The following is a 21,746-nucleotide window of genomic DNA, read 5'->3' on the forward strand; positions in this document are numbered from 1 at the left end:
GGGAACAGCTCCTTAGGACTGCTGTGACCCCTGCAACTTTTGCAGGAGTGCTTCTCTGCACAGTGCTTGCAAAGCCTGCAAGGAGAGAAGAAGAGGCTGCTAGCAACCTTCTCTCCTCCCCACCACCCCAGGACACTTTCAAAGCCTGCAAGGGTCCATTTTGGAGCCAGGCAGCATTTGATGCTTCGCCTCAAGTACCACAATACTTTGGTCTATCACTGACAGAATGTTCTGAATACTGGTCATGAATTTCAGAAACTCGTCCTGTAATTGTATCCATTATTGAAGTCCAATTCAAACCATCAGCAGCTAAAGGAACTGAGAGAGGAGAATTAAAACTAAAAAGCAACCTTACTTGAAGACTTATATTTATAAGTATTTATATTTGGTGTTTTTCAATTTATAGCCAACTCCTTGCCAGCAAACCTCCTGGATTCTTCAGTATGGGAGGAGGACCTTGTGAACAGAGATGCCTTAGAAGTAAGACCTTTGTCTCATCCAGAGCAAGGGCTGATGGATGCTCTGAAATGGCTCAATAGTAATGATTGGTAAGGAAACAAAGAAAGAAAGAATGATACCTTCTCCCATTATAGTAATCTAAATCGGAGGTCATTCACACAATCAAAAACTGTGTTTTACCCAGGTTTGGGAGCGGTGTGTGCTCCCAATTTTTGGTTGTGTGGAAGCAAAGTAGGAGGAAAACCTGGATAAAAATTATTGTGTGGAAGCAAGGTAGGAGGAAAAGCTACTCAGGTTTTCCTCCTACCTTGCTTCCACGCAACCGAAAACTGGGAGCACACACAGCTCCCAAACCCAGTTACAACAATTTTTGATTGTGTGAATGACCTCTTGGTTTGATTTATACATTCTCGGAGTCGATGAGGTTATTCTCACAATGGGGGGAAACCGGGCTAAAGGAGCCCAGTCTGGTTTTCCCCCATAGTGAGAACCACCGGGCTCACAGGCAAGCCTGGTGGTTCTCTGGCGGCTGGCCCACCAAAGAAGCCCTCCCCTTAAACTGGTTTAGTGGAGCAAGCACTCCGCTAATCCCATTTTCCTGATCGTGAGTCGCCACGGCACGGTTCCACACCACAGCAACTTGTGAGGAGATCCCCGCCGGGAGGCTAAAACAAGCCTCCCAGTCTCGGGGTCTCCCCAGGATGCCCCGCACACTCGCACGGAGCATCCTGGGACTTCCAGGGGCCGAGTGGCCCCCGATCCCTGCAGCCCTTACTGGCTTCGTCACGGAGCCGGTAGTCATGCGGGTGGCCGATCCAGCCACCCAGCAATGAGCGACTGCTCATCTGCGGCAGGGAGAGAGGGCTAAGCCCGCTCTCCCCGCAGAGCCTGGTAAGGCCCTCCACATTGCTCGTGTGGAGTGCCTCTATATGTTTTGCATATGTCAATCTTTTTGCTGGTCAAAGAGTGAAGTAAAGAATTACTTACTGACTTACCTACCTTCTCCCCTGTTGCTTGCCTCCTCTGACTCATGTCATAAAGACTGGTGAGTGTCCCTGTCTGGCAAGGCCACAGGGGGGATTCAAAAACTCTACATTCCAGACAAAACACACCCAACTTCTTTTTCTTTGCATTCTTTCCCTCCCCAAAGAGGATCTTGAAATAACAGTGGGCCTGCAAAGCCAGTTTTGAAAAGCAGGGAGCTTAGTTCAGAAGTGGGAAGTTTTATGGCAGCACAGCATTCAAGGAGCCCTCTGGAACCAGCTCACTCCCGGCCATTCCCTTCCTTTACAGAGGTCCTCACATCTCTGTTGAACCCTGTAAAACAGACAATCCTATAGTTCCATGAAGCTGATATTTCCTGCTCCCCAGATCTTTACAAAAAGCACACCCTTGGGGCCAAATGGCATGTGACATTAAATGCCTCACTAGCTCTCACATGCTTCAGCTGTCCCTATTTACCCTGTTTTCTGGAAACTCTCCCTGGAAATCACTGCCCCTATTTTGTCCCTATATTTGCCTTTTGGGAATGCCTTGTCATTCGTCAAGATTCAGTTCTCTCTTCAGAGTCTCTGGAAATTAAATCTCCATGTGGGTGGATGCAACATGTCTGTAAGTGCATGAACCATGGTTTGGGCACTTTTAGGTAAATTGGACCAGGAACTTTAAGAAAAAGCAGAGCACGTCCTTACCTGCTTTCTCCCGCCCCATGCAGCTTCCTGCTGGGGTGGCACACATCCCAATAACTCCTTGCATGGCACCAGAACGCACATGCGCGGTAGCCATTTGCATGGTCAGCATGGTGTTGCTTCGCCCACAGATGGCACCCATGCATTCGTGGAAGCCATGAGTCTGCTGGCGCCACGCGAGGGGTTATTGGGATGTGCATCGCCCCAGCAGGAAGCTGCATGAGGCAGCGGGAAGCAGGTAAGGACCTGCTCTCCTTTTTCTTAAAGTTCTCTGCCCAGTTTCCACAAAAGTGCTCAAAACGCAGTTCGAACCACAATTCGTGTACATCCCTAAAGTGCACCTGTATGCAAATGGGTGCACACTTTAGTAGTGCCTGAGTGTTGTGCACCTGTTTATTTGCAGGTAAATGGGTGTGCAGTATTTCATGATGCATACAGTAGGTAGAATCCAGACTTCAGCATTGTGTTAATAATGGGTGGGGGCTTAGGCGGAATTATTGGTATGAGTATTAGTATGAGAATCCTTGGTTACAAGTGTATACTTATTTTCATCTGTGAAATGTTGAAGGGTATGGCTCATCTGTTTAGATCATCTGAAATAATATGCTCTGCATGCATTTTATTATCTGCTTTCCATTTGTGATATGCTCGGCATCAGAACTGTACACTACACCTCCCAGGTATACTTTCTGATTTCACTGGTGGATTTCATTGGCCATGCCCTCTGATTTCATTGGTGGAATGTTGAAGGGTATGGATGTAATGTTCCTTGGTAAACAGCAGCTGGATTGGGGGCTCTGTGGATTGAGGCCATGGCAGAAGGTAGGGTTGGTATATCCTTACCCCCTGACATTGGCTTGATTCTAATCACCTCCCACAACTTATACTGTTTTTAAAGGAATAAAAGCTTCCATTTATGTCAATATAGAGTACAGAGGTCTAAACAGACCCTCAACATTTCTGTTCCAAAAGAATTTGTTTCCCCCTTACAAAAAATGTTGTGGAAGATGTTGCCTCATCTTTGGGGCTTGCTTGGAGACATTCCTTAAAATGAATCAAGCCCCATTTCAAAAGAGACTGCTTATTATTAACGTTATTATATTAAAAATATTTATGTATCTCTCAACAACAACTCTGCATCTCAAAATTAATGTCAATAGAAGGAGGAAATCCTGCAGGGATTTCAAAAGACAGAGGCTGCTTTCTGACCAAATTCACATCTGTATAATTTCATGGCAGTTGAAGCTCATGCAGAGCCCAGTGCAAGGAGGAGGTCCACTGGCCCACTTCAGCAGGTATCCGTTGTCAATGGGACTGACTTGTCCTGTTGATTGCAGTGGCTAACATACTGAGGGAGATTACTCAGAGTAGTTGCACTGAACTTAAAAGGACAACTTAGGTGCAGCCTGGAACTTTCCATAGTTTCAATGGAAGTACTTTGAGAAATTTTCCTCAGTATGTCAGCCAATGGGACTGGAGTGCAACTAACTTTCTTTGAACTGTGCCCTTTTTAGTCTGCAACTTAAATAAATAAATAAATAAATAAATAAATAAATAACAACTTCATTTGTTAGCTGCCCCATAACAAATTGTTCTCTGGGTGGCTCACAGCACAACAGTGAAACATGAAATAAAAACACACAACACATTAAATTATAAGCGGGGTGGGTGGGTGGGTGCATGGAATACAAAAGTGGGTTGGGTGCGTGCATGCATGGAATACAATACAAAGCAATTTAAAAACTCTTTGAAAACCAAAATTTAAACATAAATATTAAAAAGGCCTGAGTGGGCAAATATGTCTTTCCCTGGCTTAAACCTTTGGCTCTCTTTTTCTTTCCACTTTCCCCCTAGTTTGTCAAAGGTGATTTTCATGCAAGACATATCTTTGTTCTTCTCTAATGCTATTTGCACCATATGTGAATGTTACAAGATTCAAAGGAGAGGAGGAATCAAACATACATGTTTGAGTTGTTTTACATTTGGGTTCCGGTCTGTTTTTAGGAAAAACTGATTTATGCCTTGTGAATGAACACTCCCAAAGAAACAAAGCCAAGAACTCCTTATCAACCATGTGCATTTTTCCAAAACAAGCATATCCTTGTGGCACCTTAAAGACCTACATATTTATTGTGCTAATAAATTAACCAGATGCATGGTTATCCTCAGATGGCAGATATATGCATGGTGTCAAGAAAAAAGGGTAAATAGTGGTCCAAAGGAACTGCACCACTTGTCTTCCATGGTCTTTTGCTACCACCATTTACAATTTTTATGCATATGTGTATAAAAGCCTGTGCTACAATAACTCTTTTAATCATTACGGTGCCACAAGCTGCTCTTTTGGGGGTGTTTGTTGTAGCAGTGTGACACAGAACTGAAATCTGTCACTTGTGCTAATTTTCGTTACTTACCAATAGATGGGGCTGTTAACTCAGCAAGGAAGTCAGGAGGAATTTTAGCAAAATTGGAACTAGCAGATGCAAAGCATTGTGTCCTGGGGTCACCCAGGAGCAGGTCTGCCATGCTGGTCTTAGCCCTTCCCCAACGATGGAGGCTCTCATGTGGAACGAGCAAATCAAACACACTTTTTATTCCGTTTAATTCGCAGGAGATGCTTTCTGGCACATAGGTTGGTGGAGAAAGGTCTTTCTCCCCACAGTCATTTTAAAACCATGGTGTCTAGCAGCTTCTGTGAAATGCAGCATCTTTGCTTTTCTGTATTCCCAATGTGTGACTTATATGACACATCTCATTTTCAGACTCTTTGGCTGCTGTGAGAAATCCTGTTTCTGAAAAATGCTAGGCGAGACTAATACTTTTTCTTCTCTTCTCTCCCTCCATCTTTCTGATAATTGCTTCTCAGGCAGCTGAAGGAGAAAGGACTCTTCAGCATTAAATGCTTGGCTACCTGCCATTCTGAAGTTCTCCTGTGTAGACTTCATGATGTTTCCTTGGCAGCCACGAAAGAGGTGGGAAATGTGTATTTGACATATGTCCAATCTACCTTCTCTGTGTGTTACCTGATGCTTTCCAATCTGTTTCTATTTAGCCAAACTGTCTCTAAGCAGCTTTTATAACTATCTGTACTTGTATCTGCCCAATATGCTACTTATCTGTACTGAAAAATATGTAATTAATAAACAATCTAGAATCTGCCCAGAAAAGTTCACATTCTATGCAGGAAAAAAAATTACATCTTAATTTTATAGAAAGTGCTTCTAAAAATTATGCTTTTCAGAAGAGTTGTCCTTTTCTTCCAGGGGGGAAAAATCACTTTATTCTAGCAAGGCATATGGTAGTGGAGGGGGGGAAGAGAGAGAGAATGGAATAAAGAGAGATAGAGGCTCAGTAAGTCAGGGAAAATAATAAACAACTTTATTTGTTAGCCGCTTCATAGCAACTTGTTCTCTGGGCAAGAACAATTGCACCTTCTTCCAAGGAATAGTATCCATCGAAGATGAAGATGAAGCTGTTCAGCAAGTTCAAGCCCTACTTCCTGGCCTCTGGAGGCCTTGCCCCACTGAGTGGCCCATTCAAGCTTTTCTCAGAGGCTTAGCTACTAGTTTTTAAATATGAAGACTGAGGTTCGCTGGTTGCCCAGTACAATGTCAGCTTCTACTTTCTGTTTTTATAAACCTGCACAGAATCCAAAGGCTTCTTGATTATACTGGCATGGTAATGCCAGTATAGTTAAGATGAGGAGTTGTTTCAACATGCTATTATAAGCCCTAAAAATTCTACTGGTCATAAAATCAAAATCCTCTGTCAAATGTACCTGACCACATGCAGACATCAATTAGATGACAAGAGACACCACCCCACCATATTTAGTGCGGATCCGTTGAAAAATAGCTGAGATACGATAATTTACAAATTATGAAACATCTTGAAGCTCTTCTCACAATCAGAGAGAAGGGCTCCAGGGTGGTCTGCAAGGAGAGCAAGTTAACCATACTCTCCTCGCAGATGAGCAGTGCTGCCTAGGGAGACTAGAGGTGTGAGCGCTGTAAGATATTCCCCTCAGGGGATGAAGCCACTCTGGGAAGAGTAGAAAGTTTCAGAGTTTCCTCCCTGGCTTCTCCAAGATAGGGCTGAGAGAGATTCCTGCCTGCAACCTTGGAGAAGCCGCTGCCAGTCTGTGTAGACAATACTGAGCGAGATGGACCTATGGTCTGACTCAGTATATGGCAGCTTCCTATGTTCCTGTGTATGTTCCTCCTTGGTGCTCCGGGGTTCGAGGTGCTGGGACATGGTGCGTGGTGCAATATTGGGATCCCCCCTGAGTGTGCCAGCCATGGCTGACACATGATTGCCAAAACAGAGTTAGGAGAGCACTCACCACTGGGATCAGGCACGATCCTGGAAGTTTACACGGATGTGCAAAACTGGGCTAGGCTTCCTTAGCCCAGTTTTGCATGTGCGTGTGAATAGCCTAATTATCCTGGGATCCCCCCTTCCCTCTCCCCCACTGTGCCTGTCGTGGTTGCGAGCAGCCGTGGCTGACACACAATTGAAGAAATGAGGTTAATGGAGCGGTCGCTCCTGCTAACTTGCTAACCTTTACCCCTGCTAACTTGCTTTACCCCTGCTAACTTGGCAAAGAGGCACCTTTTAACATGGTGATTCTCTTTATTTAGCAGGGGGAGAGTAACTGACCCTATCCTCCCCCAGCACAGTACCTCCAGTGACTGTTGCTGTTGTCTATCTTATGTTTCGTTTTAGAATGTGACCCCTTCGGGGACAGGGAGCCATCTTATTAATTTGTTATTTCTCTGTGTAAACCGCCCTGAGCCATTTTTGGAAGGGCGGTATAGAAATCAAATGAATGAATGAATGAATGAATGAATGAACCTCATTTAAGGGGAGGGTATTTAGATGGGCTTGCCACCATGCAGCCACCGGGCTCGCCTGCGATCCCGGTGGTTCTCATGAGTGAGCAAAACCGGCTTGGGTCCCTTAGCCTGGTTTTGCTCACTCATCAGTATAGCCTTATAATCTATCTGCCTGTGATAAACAAGAGGTTTTGGACTCATTTAATACTGCTATACAAAATATCTGTGTTATGTGTTAAAGAACTGTGTTATCAGTTATGAAGGGCACATCTGGGTATATATCACATATGACAGTGACTAGGAAAGGACTTTCCTTGGGCATATTTGGTGGTGATGGGAACCACAATTTATCCGTGCCTGTTACTTTCAAAGCTGGCCTGATGTCTCTATTTTTTGAACTTGAATATCAAAATCCAAGTTCAATGTGTCTCATAAGAAGTAATCCTTCTCTGTGCTTTTATCTATCGCATCTCAGTGCCTGGAATGTTTTCCACCAAGAGAGAGGGAATAATACTTAACTATAGTCACTTCTACACTTATCTTGTGCTACATTTCTCCAAGCCCAAATACGATCTGGCTCTCCTAGAGAGCCTGTGTTGGACTGTGTGAGCCATCTAGCCTTTGGATTCCAGAAAGCTTATTCACCCATGGCTGCTCTTAGCAGCTTTGCTATTTATTTGACCACTTAATGGAGAGATTTTATTGCTCTCATTTTAAACCCTTCTAATAAAAAGCAGGAGCCAAACGAAGCCACAGGGGCCATCTCTACGCTTGTTCATTGTTTGAGCAGCTGACTGGGCCATTAACATAGCAAAGTTGGCAAGTCTATTAAGACTTCTGTCCTCTGTAGCAAATAATAGTTGGCCATTTGTGTAATTTGTGGTCTCCAACCTCTCTCTGAAATTATTGTGGATGTATAATTGATTCCCAGGTTATGGGATTGCAGCATCTTCAAATGTTAATTGTTGCTGTGTGGAATTTAGTTCTGTGGGATTCATATTCTCCCATCTTGCAAACACAAGTATGCTTTTGGAAAAAGTGAGGATAGAGAACACTTTTCAGAATCTCTGTGATCTGTAGGAAGACACAGAGGGATTGATTTCCACCCCCCACTCCCCATCTCATAGTCCTTGATCAGAGATGCGGCTCCATCTTCAGTTTTAATGCTTGCCCAGTTTTCTTTTTCACAGTGAAGGACTGCATTTTTTTCAGTCTGCAGTCTTCAAGTAATATAGGAAATTAGATTTAGCTGCATCCTAATACTGGCAGTGTCCAGTTGCCAAACTCATCTCTTCTCAAGGTGTGTGTGTGTGTGTGTGTGTGTGAAGACAAAGTTGATGTAGGGGGAGGGCAACACAGTCTCTCACATGGAACGCAACAGCAGAGCCCCCTGCTATTCAAATCGATGAGCAATCCTGACTGAGGAGTTTTTCTTAGGGAGTACAACATGCCTAACTTGGCTTATAGTATTCTTTGTTGGCCTGACCTTCCTGCTTCAGCCAGAACTGGGTAATGGTACAGAGACTGCCTGACATCTCTCAAGTACCAGGGTCAGGATTTACTGTGAGCTTTAGTCTTCCTGACATTATTCCAGTCATTGGGAGAGTGGGTTTGTTCTGCAAGTCCCATTGTGTGAAGTACTGGGCAATCTTTAATATCTTCAAAAATATCCATAAAATCACATTAAGATATTACAATCAATTAAGACCATAAAAACATTAAAACACCCAAAAGCAATAGCCATAAAAACAAAACAGAGCAGCTGTATAGGAGAGAAATGGGAGAAATGGAAGCAGTCTCTTGACTCTTTTTGGTTTTGGTTTTCTAGTGAGAAAGGTAGGGTGGGTGGATTTGCAGATTTGATCAGAGCCAGGGAGGGATGTTTAAGCCTTTCCCCACAAGACATTCCCCCCCCCCCCCGATCTACCCCCGCACCCACCCACACACCCGGCTGTTTCCTCACCAGGAGGCTTTACAGACAGGACTGCTACCCTGAATCTCCTCTGGAACAGAGTGTGTATGTTCACACACCAGCCAAACTTACTCTGAAGTCCATTTGAGATCCTTGGAAGCACACCTCACACAAATTGGGCTTTGTCTTCCAAATGCTAGTTTATCTCAATGTATTTCTGGGTTTTTTAAATGCTGGTTTTAAGTGACTTTTTCTGAAAACTCTGGAGCAAATAGGGAGAGGCACTGATGTAAAATGGTTAAAATGATAAGAAAACCACAGGGCTCCGTGGGCGCCAGGAGTCAAAATCGACTTGACGGCACACTTTACCTTACACAGATTGATCTAGGGATGTGTGTGTCTGCTTAATTGGTCCATTCCAGTGACTGTACTGTTCTAGTTAATTGACCCATCTTTGCAATTAGAAATTGCAAAGGCAAATAGGATTGCATGACTTTTGATCATTTCGTTCATAATGTTTCTTTTGCCAGGTTAGCAACCTCCGGTCAAAGGTTTCTCGGTTTGCTATTGAGACCCTTGCTGAACTCTTCAGGACCTTGAAGAAGCACATGGATCAAGAAACTGAGGAGATTTCTCGGGTCCTTCTCCAGAAGACTGTTGATTCTAGTGAATTCATCCAGAAAGCAGCTGACGAATCCTTAGGAGTCATGGCACGGAGTGTGACTCCTTCACGAGCACTAGCAGCCCTCATGGCCAACGGAGTGAAGTACATAACTATCCTTTCCCTTGAGGCCTCAGTGATATCTGGGCATGGGCAGGAAGCCAATAGGATTTTCAGGACATGGTGCAAGGAAGGGAGAGGCAGAAAAACAGCCTCCGTATTGACCGGTTACTGGGATGCTGTGGGGGCTGCAGGGTCCTAGGACTGTCAGCTCTTTGCTGACACACATGTGGATGGGTGACAACCTTTCTGAAGCAGTGCAGTCAGCTGAAGACTGCAGGATGTAACATGAAAGCCAGGCAGACATAATGCAATGCTGCCCTTTGATAATTAATCTGTCACTGGGCAGTGGTTTTTTTTGTCCCAGTCTGTTTCTTCCTTAATATGCTCCTTAATATTTGCACTGCTAATTTAGAGTGGATTGGGGCAGCGAGTCCTACAAAAGGCATTCATCTTAGCTATGAATCTTGTTCTTTTTCTTTTTTTAAAAAATGTGGTAGTACTGCTGACTGCCACACTGGGAATCCTTCTAGAGACTAATCAGGCTTCTGGGTCTTTCTGCTTGTCAACCCTGATTTAAGAGAAACTTTTAGGGTCGGGGAGAAGAGGCTAGGATCTCCTGGCCTAGACAAACTAGAGTAGTTCCTACTCTCATAGGAACATAGAAAGCTGCCTTCTATCAAGTTAGACCATTGGTCCATCTAGCTCAGTATTGTCTACACAGACTGGCAGCGGCTTCTCCAAGGTTGCAGGCAGGAATCTCTCTCAGCCCTATCTTGGTGGTGCCAGGGAGGGAACTTGGAATCTTCTGCATGCAAGCATGCAGGTGGTTTTCCCAGAGCAACCCCATCCCCTAAGGGGAACATCTTACAGTGCTCACACATGTAGTCTCCCATTCAAATGCAAACCAGGGCATACCCTGCTTAGCAAAGGGGACAATTTATGCTTGCTACCACAAAACCAGCTCTCCTCCCATAGACCAGCTCTCCTGGTCTCTCAGCCATTTATGTTCTCTAGTGGCCCATGTTTTATCACTTTAGTTTTTTAAAAACCTAATGGATTATTATTATTATTATTATTATTATTATTATTATTATTATTATTATTTTGTTTACACAGTCAGACAGGTGTTATTGACTGGTTTGTTTTATCCAGCTATCAGGTCCTTCCCAAGGATCTGGGATGGCTGAATTTTATTATCTATATTGTTGCTGTTATTATTATAGATATCATCGCAGAATTTAGGCTGTTCCCAGGAAAGCTGCTTTTTGTAATTGGCTGATGGTGATTTCGGTGGTGGTGGTGATGATGATGATGAAGAATGTCATCATCATCATCATCATCATCATTGTATACTTTTTTCCAACAAAAAAATACACACTACGGTTTACGTAGCAAAAGGAATGAGAAGATATTTCCCTGTCCTAAAGATGCTCACAATTCAAAAAGAAACACAAGGGAGAAACAAGCAAGAGCCATTGCAAGGGATGCTGTGCTGGTTGCCTAAGGACAGTTGCTCTCCCCCTACTCAGTATTTAAAGGGGTGGCAATTTAGAGCCACCCCTTTAAAAGGTTCTTCTTCTCCCTTTTAGCAGCTGTTGCTGACTCTTTTCTGATGGTTTTGATGTATTAATTGCAGCCATCGTAACCCCCTTGTTCGAAAATGTGCTGCTGAGCACTTACTGACCACTGTGGAACAGATTGGGGCTGAGAAACTGCTCTCGGGCAACCGGGAGAGCACAGAACTACTGGTACAGACATTGGTCAAGCTTGCTCAGGACTGCAATCAAGAGACAAGGTAACAACTGCCCTTAAATGTTGAAACATTCTATTGTATGTGGGGAGGGAAAATCTCTTAAGTGTCAATTAGGAATACGGAGTCTTTGAATGTGCTTCGTTTCAAGATTTAGTTGGGTCAAGAAAGCATACGCTGAGATATATGGACAAGAAAAACTGAACAGGGTTCCAGCTTGTGCTCTGATACAGGTGTCAATTTCTATAGCACGAGCATAATTCATAAAGGAACAAGTCCATATTTTTACCTAGGATTTTTTTTTGACAGCCTCTGTATAATTATGGCCAGCTAAGAAGATATTATTCATTTTTTGAAAATCTATTTCCTTGTCTAGGAAAGGAGCTATCTTTATAATATCCTAAATTAACAATTAACATATAAAATGTATCATAAACCTTGCAAGAGGTGTTAGGAAGGGAAGCAAGCATTTAGAATTTGATTAAATATTGCAATAGATTTGTGGGGGCTTTGTTGTTGTTTTAGAAGTTCCTTTACTTTTTGTTGCTGCTTTGAATTGCAATGGTAAATTGTTTCATAGTTGGAAATTAATACAAAATCTATAGTGATAAACATCTGCCTAGTTTGTAGATATGGTAATGTAGATGGCATTAGCATTAAAGCAAACATGGAGCTCAAGAGAAGCAGGTGATAAGAGAGAACAATCTTCAATGAAGAGATTCTCATGATTGGGCAAAAGCGGGCTAAGGGAGCCTAGCCCACTTTTGCCTGATCGTCTGCTGCCACGGGAGCTGCGTGGCTCCCGGCAGCAAACCCTCCTAATTCCCCCTCCCCTTAGACGAGGTTAGCGGAGCGAGCACACCACTAACCCCGTCTTTTCGATCGTGAAAAATAATTCCCTGTCTTTTCGATTGACTCTGCAGCACGGCAACACACGAGGAGACCCCCACCAGAGGCTGAAACAAGCCTTCCGGCCCTGGGGGTCTCTCCAGAATGCCCCGTGTGCTTACGCAGGCATCCTGGAACTTCCAGGGGCCACTCAACCCTCGAACCCCGCAGCCCCCGCCGGCTCCGTGACGGAGCCGGCAGTTGCGTGGGTGACTGATCTGGGCACCCAGGGCTGCTTTCCCACTTGTCTGCGGGGAAGGTTCTCCTTCCCCCTTTTCTCCTTCCCCCAAACCCCTTCCCCGCGAGTCTTACTGATCGTGAGACTCTCCTCAAAATGTTTTTTGGGAACAAGGGTAAGCGTAGTCTTTATGGACTTTACCAGACTAAACTTGCCCCTTTCCTCAAATTAAGGATATAAAATGCAGTTTTGCAACTACCCTTTGACCCTTGCTAGTGATCCATCTTAACACAGGCATACTTCACTGGTTGACATGTCCCACAGCAAAACGTGAGTGGTTCTGAACTGGCCCCACTGCTGCAGGCATCTAACACACACATCCATGTTGCTGCACATCAGGGCTGTTATTGACAGTTGTGCAATTGCATGTGGCATGACTTGCACTGGGAATAATGCATTACAATATGAGTACAATGAAACTATTGCTCAGTAGTAGTTAATTACTAAACTACTTAAAAACTTTACTACTTGCCATTGCACAAACACATTTTGTGACATGACTTGCATTATTTCCAATGCAAGTCGTGTCACAATGTGCAATTTCACAATGGTAAGTAGTCGTGGAACAGCAACGTGGATGTTTGTTTTAGATGCCCTCAGCAGTATGGGCAATGCAGAACTGCCCACATTATGCTGCGGGACATATCAGCCACTACGTTTGCCTAGTCTTTCTGTCATGTATTAGACTGTAACAAATACATTAATAAGAAGGGGTTCATTTACTTCCTTTTCACTTCCTTTCCAACGATAACTCTCATTGCTGATAATTCAAGAGGAGAAGGCAGGCATATAAAATCAAAAAGAGACATTATTAACATTGTTATATAAAAATGCTGAAGAACCACTTCACTGTAGAATAGAAGAGAGCTCTTCAGTCACTAGAAATTCTATAACATGAAAGCCAAGTCAATTAAGGTTCTTTTATATCTTATAATGTTAATAGATGTTTATGTTAGGTCTGTTCCAGATAAAGAAAGCAGAACCCATTTTATTTAGCCAATCAGTTAAGAGTAAACAGAAGACAACAAACTATCTTGGGCTTTCTTATGAGAGGACAGGCAGGGAATAAACCCTTAAAATAAATGAATAAATAAATACATTTAAATAAATAAGATATGTATGCATCTTCTGTTCATCATTATTTGCAGGAAGCATTATCAGTTAATAGGGCAGGAAGGAGGACAGGATAATATAACAAGACATGTCTGAAAAGAATAAATCTGCCAATTTGTGTGTATTTCAAGAGTATAATGTCTCAAATTTCAGTATGAGCCATTACTCACTTTCTGAATGGTGTAATGGCTTCGGTCCAGGGTACTTAAGAGACCACCTCCTTTTTCACGAATCCTGCAGCCTAAGATCATCTGGGGGGGGTCCAGTTACAGTTGCCACTGGCTCTTCTCAGGGGTGGAGCCCAATCAGGGCTGTGGCCGACACGCCCCCCGAGTCTGACGTCAGACGCGGGGGTGCAAGTTTAGCTCCTGAGCGGGAGCCGCGTGGCCCCTTCGGGAACTAAACTAAGGCTGGTGCTGCATTCACAGCGCAGCCAGGAGCGGCTCCTCCCTGCTAGGAAAGAGCTGCTCCTGGCTGCACTGCGAAAGCAATGCCAGCCTTAGCTTCAAGGCTCCGTTCAGGAGCCAGACCACGCCCCCCACATCTGACGTCAGACGTGGGGGCGTGGCTAGCCCCTGCGTCTGACATCAGATGCGGGGGCGAGGTCAGCGGCCGCACACAGGCCACTGGCAGTCAGACTCTGCCACTGGCTCTTCTGGTAGAGACCCGGGGCCGGGCTTTCTCTGTGGCTACCCCAGGGCTTTGGCATGCACACCCTGTCAAAACAAGAGCTTCTCCATCTCTGACTGCTTTTTTAAAAGACCCTTATTTTAAGACGCACCTGTTTCCTCAGGATTTTAATTAAAACTAAGTTTAAACTGTTTAATTGTGAAATTGTTTTAATTGTATGGAAGTGTTTTGATTGGTTGTTTTTTTTTTTAAATATTGTAATTTGGATTATGTACACCACCTAGAGAGAGATAAGTATATCAGGCAGAATATAAATCTGATAAATAAATTAAATGAATAAATAATGAAATGTGAAGATGAGACTTTGCTGGCATAGGTTGGTAATTAACCTTTCCCTTCCTGTGCTAGATTTTATGGCCGGAAGATGCTGAATATACTTATGTCCCATTCAAAATTTGATTGGTACTTGAAGCAGTGTTTACCATCACATAACTTGCGTGATGTCATGGCTGCAATTAAGCAGAAGGTGAGTATGCGGGAGCAAGAAATATCTTGGAAATATCTGGATCAAAAGCACAATCAGAAAATCAAGCACAACATATTTTGGTACATGGAAATGGTCAATGCGTTTGGGTGTGTATGTCTCTTTTTCATATCTTCTCAAAAAGATCCACGCCCTATGAAAATGCTGGGACTATTCCTTTGTGGAACATGTGAGATTATTTTTATTATATCAAAATGCTGATGTGTTTCTCTGTGTAGGGGACAGAAGATCAGGTATCCCAGGCTCCTTCTGCCAAAAGCCATAGAGGCTCAAAGAACAGCAGCTTGACAACCTCATTGGACAGTCTGCCTTCAGATGAAGGGTATGCAGCACTCACTTCTTTTCTGTTATTCCTAAAAATATGGATGATGCTTTAAAAAAATATCCCTGGTGGCTGTAAATGGTAGGCTGTTGGATATTTACCCTGCCAGGCAGGCTACATTGAAGGGGGAGCGTTTGTAGCTTTTTGCTACCAGCTTAGCACAACATATTTTTTCTGCTTCATTGGATTAGTTCAGATGTAATGTTGAACAATGGTTTGACATTTCGTGGGTGAGCCTTGGGCTTCAAGTTCTCCCTCCTTCCTTCAAGGAGCCCCCCCCCCCCCGCACCTTCTTGTCCATGGCAAACCAGTTTGTCATTACATTCAGGTGCGTAAGTTTCATTGGGCAAGGGGAGAAAAATGTCTCTAGGCCTACAGGGCCTGGAGGGCTCCCCAAGGCTCCTTAGCCAGTCCCCCTTGCCTTGCCTGCTGGCCCCCTCTCCTGCTAGCCCTCCTGCTCTGGTCAGGGGAGTGAAGCAGCCTGCAAGCTGCTGCAGCCCCTTCAGTCTCCGCCTCCCAGATGTTTGGTGAGTGGGTGGGGCTTCCAGAGAGGCCTCCGTGTACTTCCAGCTAAATGTGGTTAGATTTGCTGCCTGAGGCGGCAATTCTATACACATTTACTTGGAAGCAAACTGTACTGAATGTGTTAGGATTTATGAGAAAACTTACATAGGATTGAATTACATGGTTGAAAGTTTCCTTTTTTAATCAGCAGTGAGGGACCAATTTTAATATCTCGTCTCCAGGCCCACTCCAACCTTGCTACGCCCCTGATTACATTTGAACCAGCAAACCATAGTTTGCATTTGCCCACTAAGACAGAATTGCAAACTACAGTCAAACTATGGTTTGCATTCTAGTTTGGAAAGCAATTACAAACCATAGTTTGTGGATCAGATGCAGTGGCAAATTATGGTTTACCATGTGAAATGGGAGGAATCCGAGCATGTGAATGGAGGGGAGAGGTACGGAGGGACCGATAAGCTTAAGGTTCACTCATGTACCGCCCAACCATAGTTTGACATTACACAAGAACTGAACCTTTGGGCAAAATAAAAATTTTTAATTTGAATTATGTATTTTGAACTTCAGAAATTACACCTCTTTTTGCTTCTTTCAGTGCTGAATATATTTACTAGCGCTTGATAATGCTGACTGCCATCCTGTATAGAATATTGATATATTCTAAATGCAATCAAAATGCCTTTGATTTTCAACACAGGTCCATCTCCTGCAATGCCCTTGCCTTGCCACAGCCAGTAGCTCGCCGCTCATCCCTTCGCAGTATAGAAGTGATGGAGCAGCTTAAGGATCTGAACAAGCTGCTGATGTCCAAGGAATTTCAGCTACGAATGGAGGGAATAACATTGTTAATGGAGCACTGCAGGAACAACACCCAGCTTGTTTCCTCAAACATAATCCAGGTACTGAGGCAGTTTGCATGTCATGAACTGATGCAAGTCACTCATTGAGGTAATACTTTCCATTTGAAAGAGTTGTCTCCGCACTGTTAACATGCTTTTGGTACATGGAAATGGTCTATGTGTACAGGTATATCAATTCCCATTAGAGGTATGTCCATTCCCATCTACCTTATTGCCCTGGAGGCAGATCACTCATGAGGCACAACTAGCCACCCTCTGTGGTGTTTTTGGTTAATCAATTCCTAGATCTGGGCCAGCTCTTGAATGCTGCTTTAGATTAGTTTTAGTACAGTCCTGGAGCGGAGCCGGGGCTAACAAACAACCAGCAGCAAGAGCATAGAAAGCAGTCTGCACTTGCCTCTCTGTAAATAATGAGATCATTCACACAATAAAAAACTGTGTTTTACCCAGGTTTGGGAGCCGTGTGTGCTCCCAATTTTGGGTGTGTTGAAGCAAGCTAAGAGGAAAACCATGAGTAGAAATGATTGTGTGGAAGCAAGGTAGGAGGGAAAACTGCCTTGCTTTTCCTCCTCCCTTGCTTCCAACACAACCAAAAATTGAACTGGATTCCTCAGTTATTATTGCAGAGTCTATTATGGAGGTGTCCAGAAACTCCTCTTGTATGGTTAGGTTGGATCAGTATCAGTTTGTGACTCCTGAGGATGTGGACAAGTTGCTTGGAGAAGTTCACCTTATCACCTGTTCTCTTGACCCTTGCTCTACATGGCTTATACAATCTAACAGGGAAGTATTGGAAAGGGTCTTGTTAGTATCATCAGTGCCTCTCTGAGGGAGGGCAGGATCCCTCCTTTTCTCAAGGAGGCAGACCACTTTTCAAGAAACCTGCACTGGATCCCTCGGAGCGGGAAAATTATAGGCCTGTATCCAATCTTCCATGGTTGGGCAAGGTGATTAAGAGGGTGGTGGCTCCTCAACTCCAATCAGTTTTGGAAGAAGTAGATTATCTGGACCCATTTCAAACCGGCTTTCAGACAGGCTGTTGTACAAGGGCAGCAGACATTAACATTGACAATTTGCTGGTCAATGACCGAATAAACTTATAACTAACTTAACATTGACAAGCAGACAATTGAAACAAAAGGAAATCAATGCACCACAGATGTCATATATGTATCTTAAATCAAGAGTAGGTTTACTTTGCTTCCTTTGAGTTACATTACAGATGACCACAGCTTTGTTTTTTATCTCATGGTTCAGAGGCCTCCTCCCAACCATGCAGAGTTTCAGCTATGTTATGAAAGTGGTCATTCATGCAATCCAGCAGCCTCCCTTTTTGAATCTTTAGATTCATGCAATCTAAAAACCATGTCTACCAGTTCCCCTTTTTATTAATAAACTCCAGGGGGCTCTGGGGAAAGCAACATGGTTTTCTGGGGGAACCACTCTTGCTGGTTTTCCTTTTACGCTTAGACCACTCAGGCATAATTCTTTGAAGATTTCTTCCCATACAGAGTTGTTAATTAAAATGCAAAATTCAAAATAAATGAAAAAGGTATTCCAACTGAGGGTCCTATTCAGACAAGAGATGTCCCCAGTTAAATCTGATTATTCCAATAAGCTTTTATCAGCTAGGGTGTTTGCTGTCCTGAACAAAGAAGAAAACACTACCAAATCAAAGAAGGGTTTTTTAACAATATGAGTCACCTTTGATATCTACATCTGACTGAAATGGAAATAAAAATGTTCATGATATAGCACATAAAAATATAGCGCAGTTCCTCTGTAAGACCTACTAATTTGGAAATGTAGTCCATTTTGGTAAAATTAGAATAGAATATCACCCCATCTTGTTGGTCAAAACCAAAGTCAGCCAAGCTTTTTGGGTTTTTTTTTTTTTTTTCATCTACTGGAAATTACGTCTACTAAAGATAGTAAATAAATCAACAAAAAGCTAGATATTGACCCTGGGTGTTTTCAGGGTGTCCTTGTATTTAGGCTCTTTGTGGTTTGGAGGAAACATCTGTTCCTATATTTTTGTCCATGCATAGTCTGCTATTTATAGCAGAATTTACTTTTTTTAATATATTAACAGATCTTTGATGCCTTTACCCCAAGACTTCAAGACTCCAACAAGAAAGTGAACCAGTATGCATTAGAATCAGTTGCCTCCATGATCCCCATCCTTAAAGACGGCTTAAATCCAGTCATAGTCTCTGTGCTGACCGTAGTCACGGACAACCTAAACTCAAAGAATTCTGGGATTTACAGTGCAGCAGTGAAAGTGCTGGACATCATGATTATTAATCTAGGTAAAAGTTATTTTCCTTTTGCTTGCATTTATTCTTTTTTAAAATTTGCTTTCACATGTCACCTTTCAGTTTTTAGGAGTCTAGGATTGGCAGGCTTCAAACTGTGAGGCCCTCAAACAAGCCACACAGATCTCCATAGAATGTTCTTTTGAGAAGCGATTAGCTAATCATTTCTAGGCCAAAATTTACATATTTTAAAATAATTTTTCTACAATGGCATTTCATCTCAGAACTGGGGACAGGTCAACTGGTCATTTCCCTCATCTCTCAACCATAACTAGCTCTTTTTTCTGTGACATTTGCAGTGAGATGGTAGCTGCCATTTTGATTAACATGGTGCATTAATAGTTGTAATGATAGGAATGGGCTGCCATATTCAAGATCCATATCCAAGATAGCACTGTGTTTACCTCAGATATGGTCATGCATATGCAATATGGTGGCTGAATTTCTGGGTCTGTAATCAAGATGGAGAAACTACCTGGCTGTTTCTCCTAACCTTATTACAATCATCATAAGGAAAGTACATCTACAGATGGAGACGTTTATGCAGTTTGACTAGTAAAGAGGCTTGTGGCATCCTAATGGCTAACACATACACGTGGGGTGAAAACGGTAAACAGTACAGTATCTCCACTGGACTAATAGGCATGGAATGCAAGCAGTATTATAGAGTGTGAGCCAATTCAGGCATGTGGTGAAATGAGTTGGGACCATAGATCATTGGTAGAGTATTGGCTTTGCATGCAGGAGATCCCAGGGTCAATCCCTGGCATCTCCAGGGATGGGTAAGACTGGAACCTAGAAGAACGGCTGCCAGTCAGTGTAGACGATATTGAGCTAGAACAGGGGTGCACAACTCAAATGTCCCAGTAGGCCAGAACCAACCACGACCTGGCATGTAGGGGCCAAGGTCAATGTTCAGTGCATAATGACATTAAAATTATTAAAAGCCATAATGGAAGCAACTATTAGTTACTTATGGATCTTTCCCCCTGTCAAGGGACCCACAATTTTAACCAAGGAGAGTGCCCATAAAATAGGCCCTATCCGTGCTCAGTCAGTGGGGCACCTGGTATGCTTGCCAGCCCCAATAAATATCAAGTCGTCTCCTCCTCTTCCTCAATCACAGTTGCTTTTAAGCTCCAATTCTAGGCATGCAGTCCTAGAGCTCTTCATGGATCCTGCTGTTCATGGTTCCTACTGCAGGATACTCCTACCTTGGGGCCAGCAAAAAAGTTCCTGCAGGCCAGATCTGGTCCCCGGGCTTTATGTTATGCAGGCCTGAGCTAGATGGCTCAATGATCTGTCTCAGTATAAAGCAGCTTTCTATTTACTTACGTCCCTAATAAGTATGTTAATCTTTAAGGTGCCACATGACTCTTTGTTGGTTTTGCTGCAACAGACTAACATGTCTACTGCTCTGGAAGTTGATGGAGCTTTAGGAGTCTAGGATGGGCAGGCTTCAAACTGTGAGGGTTCAGACAAGGTTTGTACTGTATGCATTTTTTGGTGATCAAAACAAACAAACCCCTGTTCTAGAGAAATTCCCCTGTTGTGACTATGATACTCCAAAGATGGCAGGGTAAAGATTGCAGACCTTTCTGCCAGTTATCCTTTATGGGTTAAGATTGATTTGATAGTAATAAGTAAAATAATGGAATTTTCTTCTTTTTCTTTCTTAAATTGTGCTACTTTGGTTTTCCCCTTTCTGTACATAGAGTAAACCGGTCCCTGAGGCTGTAAATCTGTCACCTTTCACCTGAGTTGAATTCCTACAAGAAAAGAAATACTATATATTTGGAATGGAGGCAAACTTGAATCTGAAATGAGAGATGACCTTTGCAGTGAAGGTCACTATGGGGAAATGTTGTAAGTTGGCATGGGACCACAGCTCATTAAAAGCTGATAGTGCAGTGAAAGTATGCCCTAGAAGACTTATGTTCAATAGTAATGGAGAGATGTATGTATCACTCTCAGTGGGATGTCCAGAACATATTAATTTCAAATAGAATGTTGGGGGCTGCCCAGTGTTGATGGTGGAGCCCAGATTCACATGTGCAAGAGAATGAAGTGGTGGAATTCTAAGGTGGTAGAAGGGACCCTACCACATCAAACTACAATCATTGTAGTTTGCCATTTTGCATGCACCACTACATTAAAAAAACAACACCATGCAAGTAGAAAACTAGCACATGAGAGAGAAAGATTCTAGCTCATCCATCTCTCTGCTGTGTTAATTTTCTTCTAGCGGGGAGTGCTTTAAATAGAGTGACATTCAGAGATGTGGCCTGCAGTCTGAACTGTCACCATACCTGATACCACCTCATACCCACCTCATTCTGCAGCCTGCACAGATCCAAGCTGAAAAGAGTTTGTTATGAAATGAAAAGTGAGCGTGTTTGTAGGAAGCAATGTCATGAAATGAGACTCTGCAATGGGAAGTCAGTTGTTTTTAAAATATTAACAAAACAATGAGAAATGTTTGAGATGTGTAATGTAGATCTCAGGTGCAGTTCACAGCATCATTTTTTAGGTAGTGGAGTTAATGGGGGTTGAGTTTTGTCCATGATTGGTTGAACTTGTTGTTGTTGTTTTTTGGCGTGTTCAACCAGACTTGTGATACTTCAATTTATGTTCAGGTTGGAAGTTGATACTTCAATGTATGTTCAGGTTGGAAGTTGCCAGATCACAAAAAATCTTCCTAAATCTTGGAAAATCTTTCTAAATGGAGAAGATGCTAATATCCACTTAAATCATCAACTTATATCACCATAAAAGCACCATGTTGCAAATTGGTTTCCATTCTGATTCATAACAAGAGTTACAGCTTCCCCAGAGGTTGGTGTCAAAGTGCTAAATATGGATGGCCATTTACCACTTGTAAACTCACTACAAGTGAGTGTGTGCAACTATGTGGGCTGCCAGTTGTCCATAGTTTGGCCGCCT

At 43.1% G+C, this 21,746-nt stretch overlaps 1 protein-coding gene across 10 annotated transcripts in view; it reads left to right on the forward strand.

The window, feature by feature from the left end:
- TOGARAM2 (TOG array regulator of axonemal microtubules 2) overlaps positions 1-21,746 on the forward strand; it is a 124,329-nt gene that overhangs the window by 88,539 nt on the left and 14,044 nt on the right. For 9 of the 10 annotated variants that reach the window (XM_053306558.1, XM_053306586.1, XM_053306532.1 and 6 more), the window contains 8 exons: positions 407-548; positions 5,014-5,119; positions 9,425-9,660; positions 11,255-11,413; positions 14,646-14,763; positions 15,000-15,103; positions 16,326-16,527; positions 18,581-18,797. In XM_053306558.1, the coding sequence (XP_053162533.1) occupies positions 407-548; positions 5,014-5,119; positions 9,425-9,660; positions 11,255-11,413; positions 14,646-14,763; positions 15,000-15,103; positions 16,326-16,527; positions 18,581-18,797 (1,284 nt within the window). Of the gene's footprint in view, positions 1-406; positions 549-5,013; positions 5,120-9,424; positions 9,661-11,254; positions 11,414-14,645; positions 14,764-14,999; positions 15,104-16,325; positions 16,528-18,580; positions 18,798-20,518; positions 21,368-21,746 lie in introns of those variants that run through there. The other variant, XM_053306594.1, reaches the window with a different exon arrangement.

Source organism: Hemicordylus capensis, chromosome 1 (assembly GCF_027244095.1).
Source record: "Hemicordylus capensis ecotype Gifberg chromosome 1, rHemCap1.1.pri, whole genome shotgun sequence".
Lineage (NCBI taxonomy): Eukaryota > Metazoa > Chordata > Lepidosauria > Squamata > Cordylidae > Hemicordylus > Hemicordylus capensis.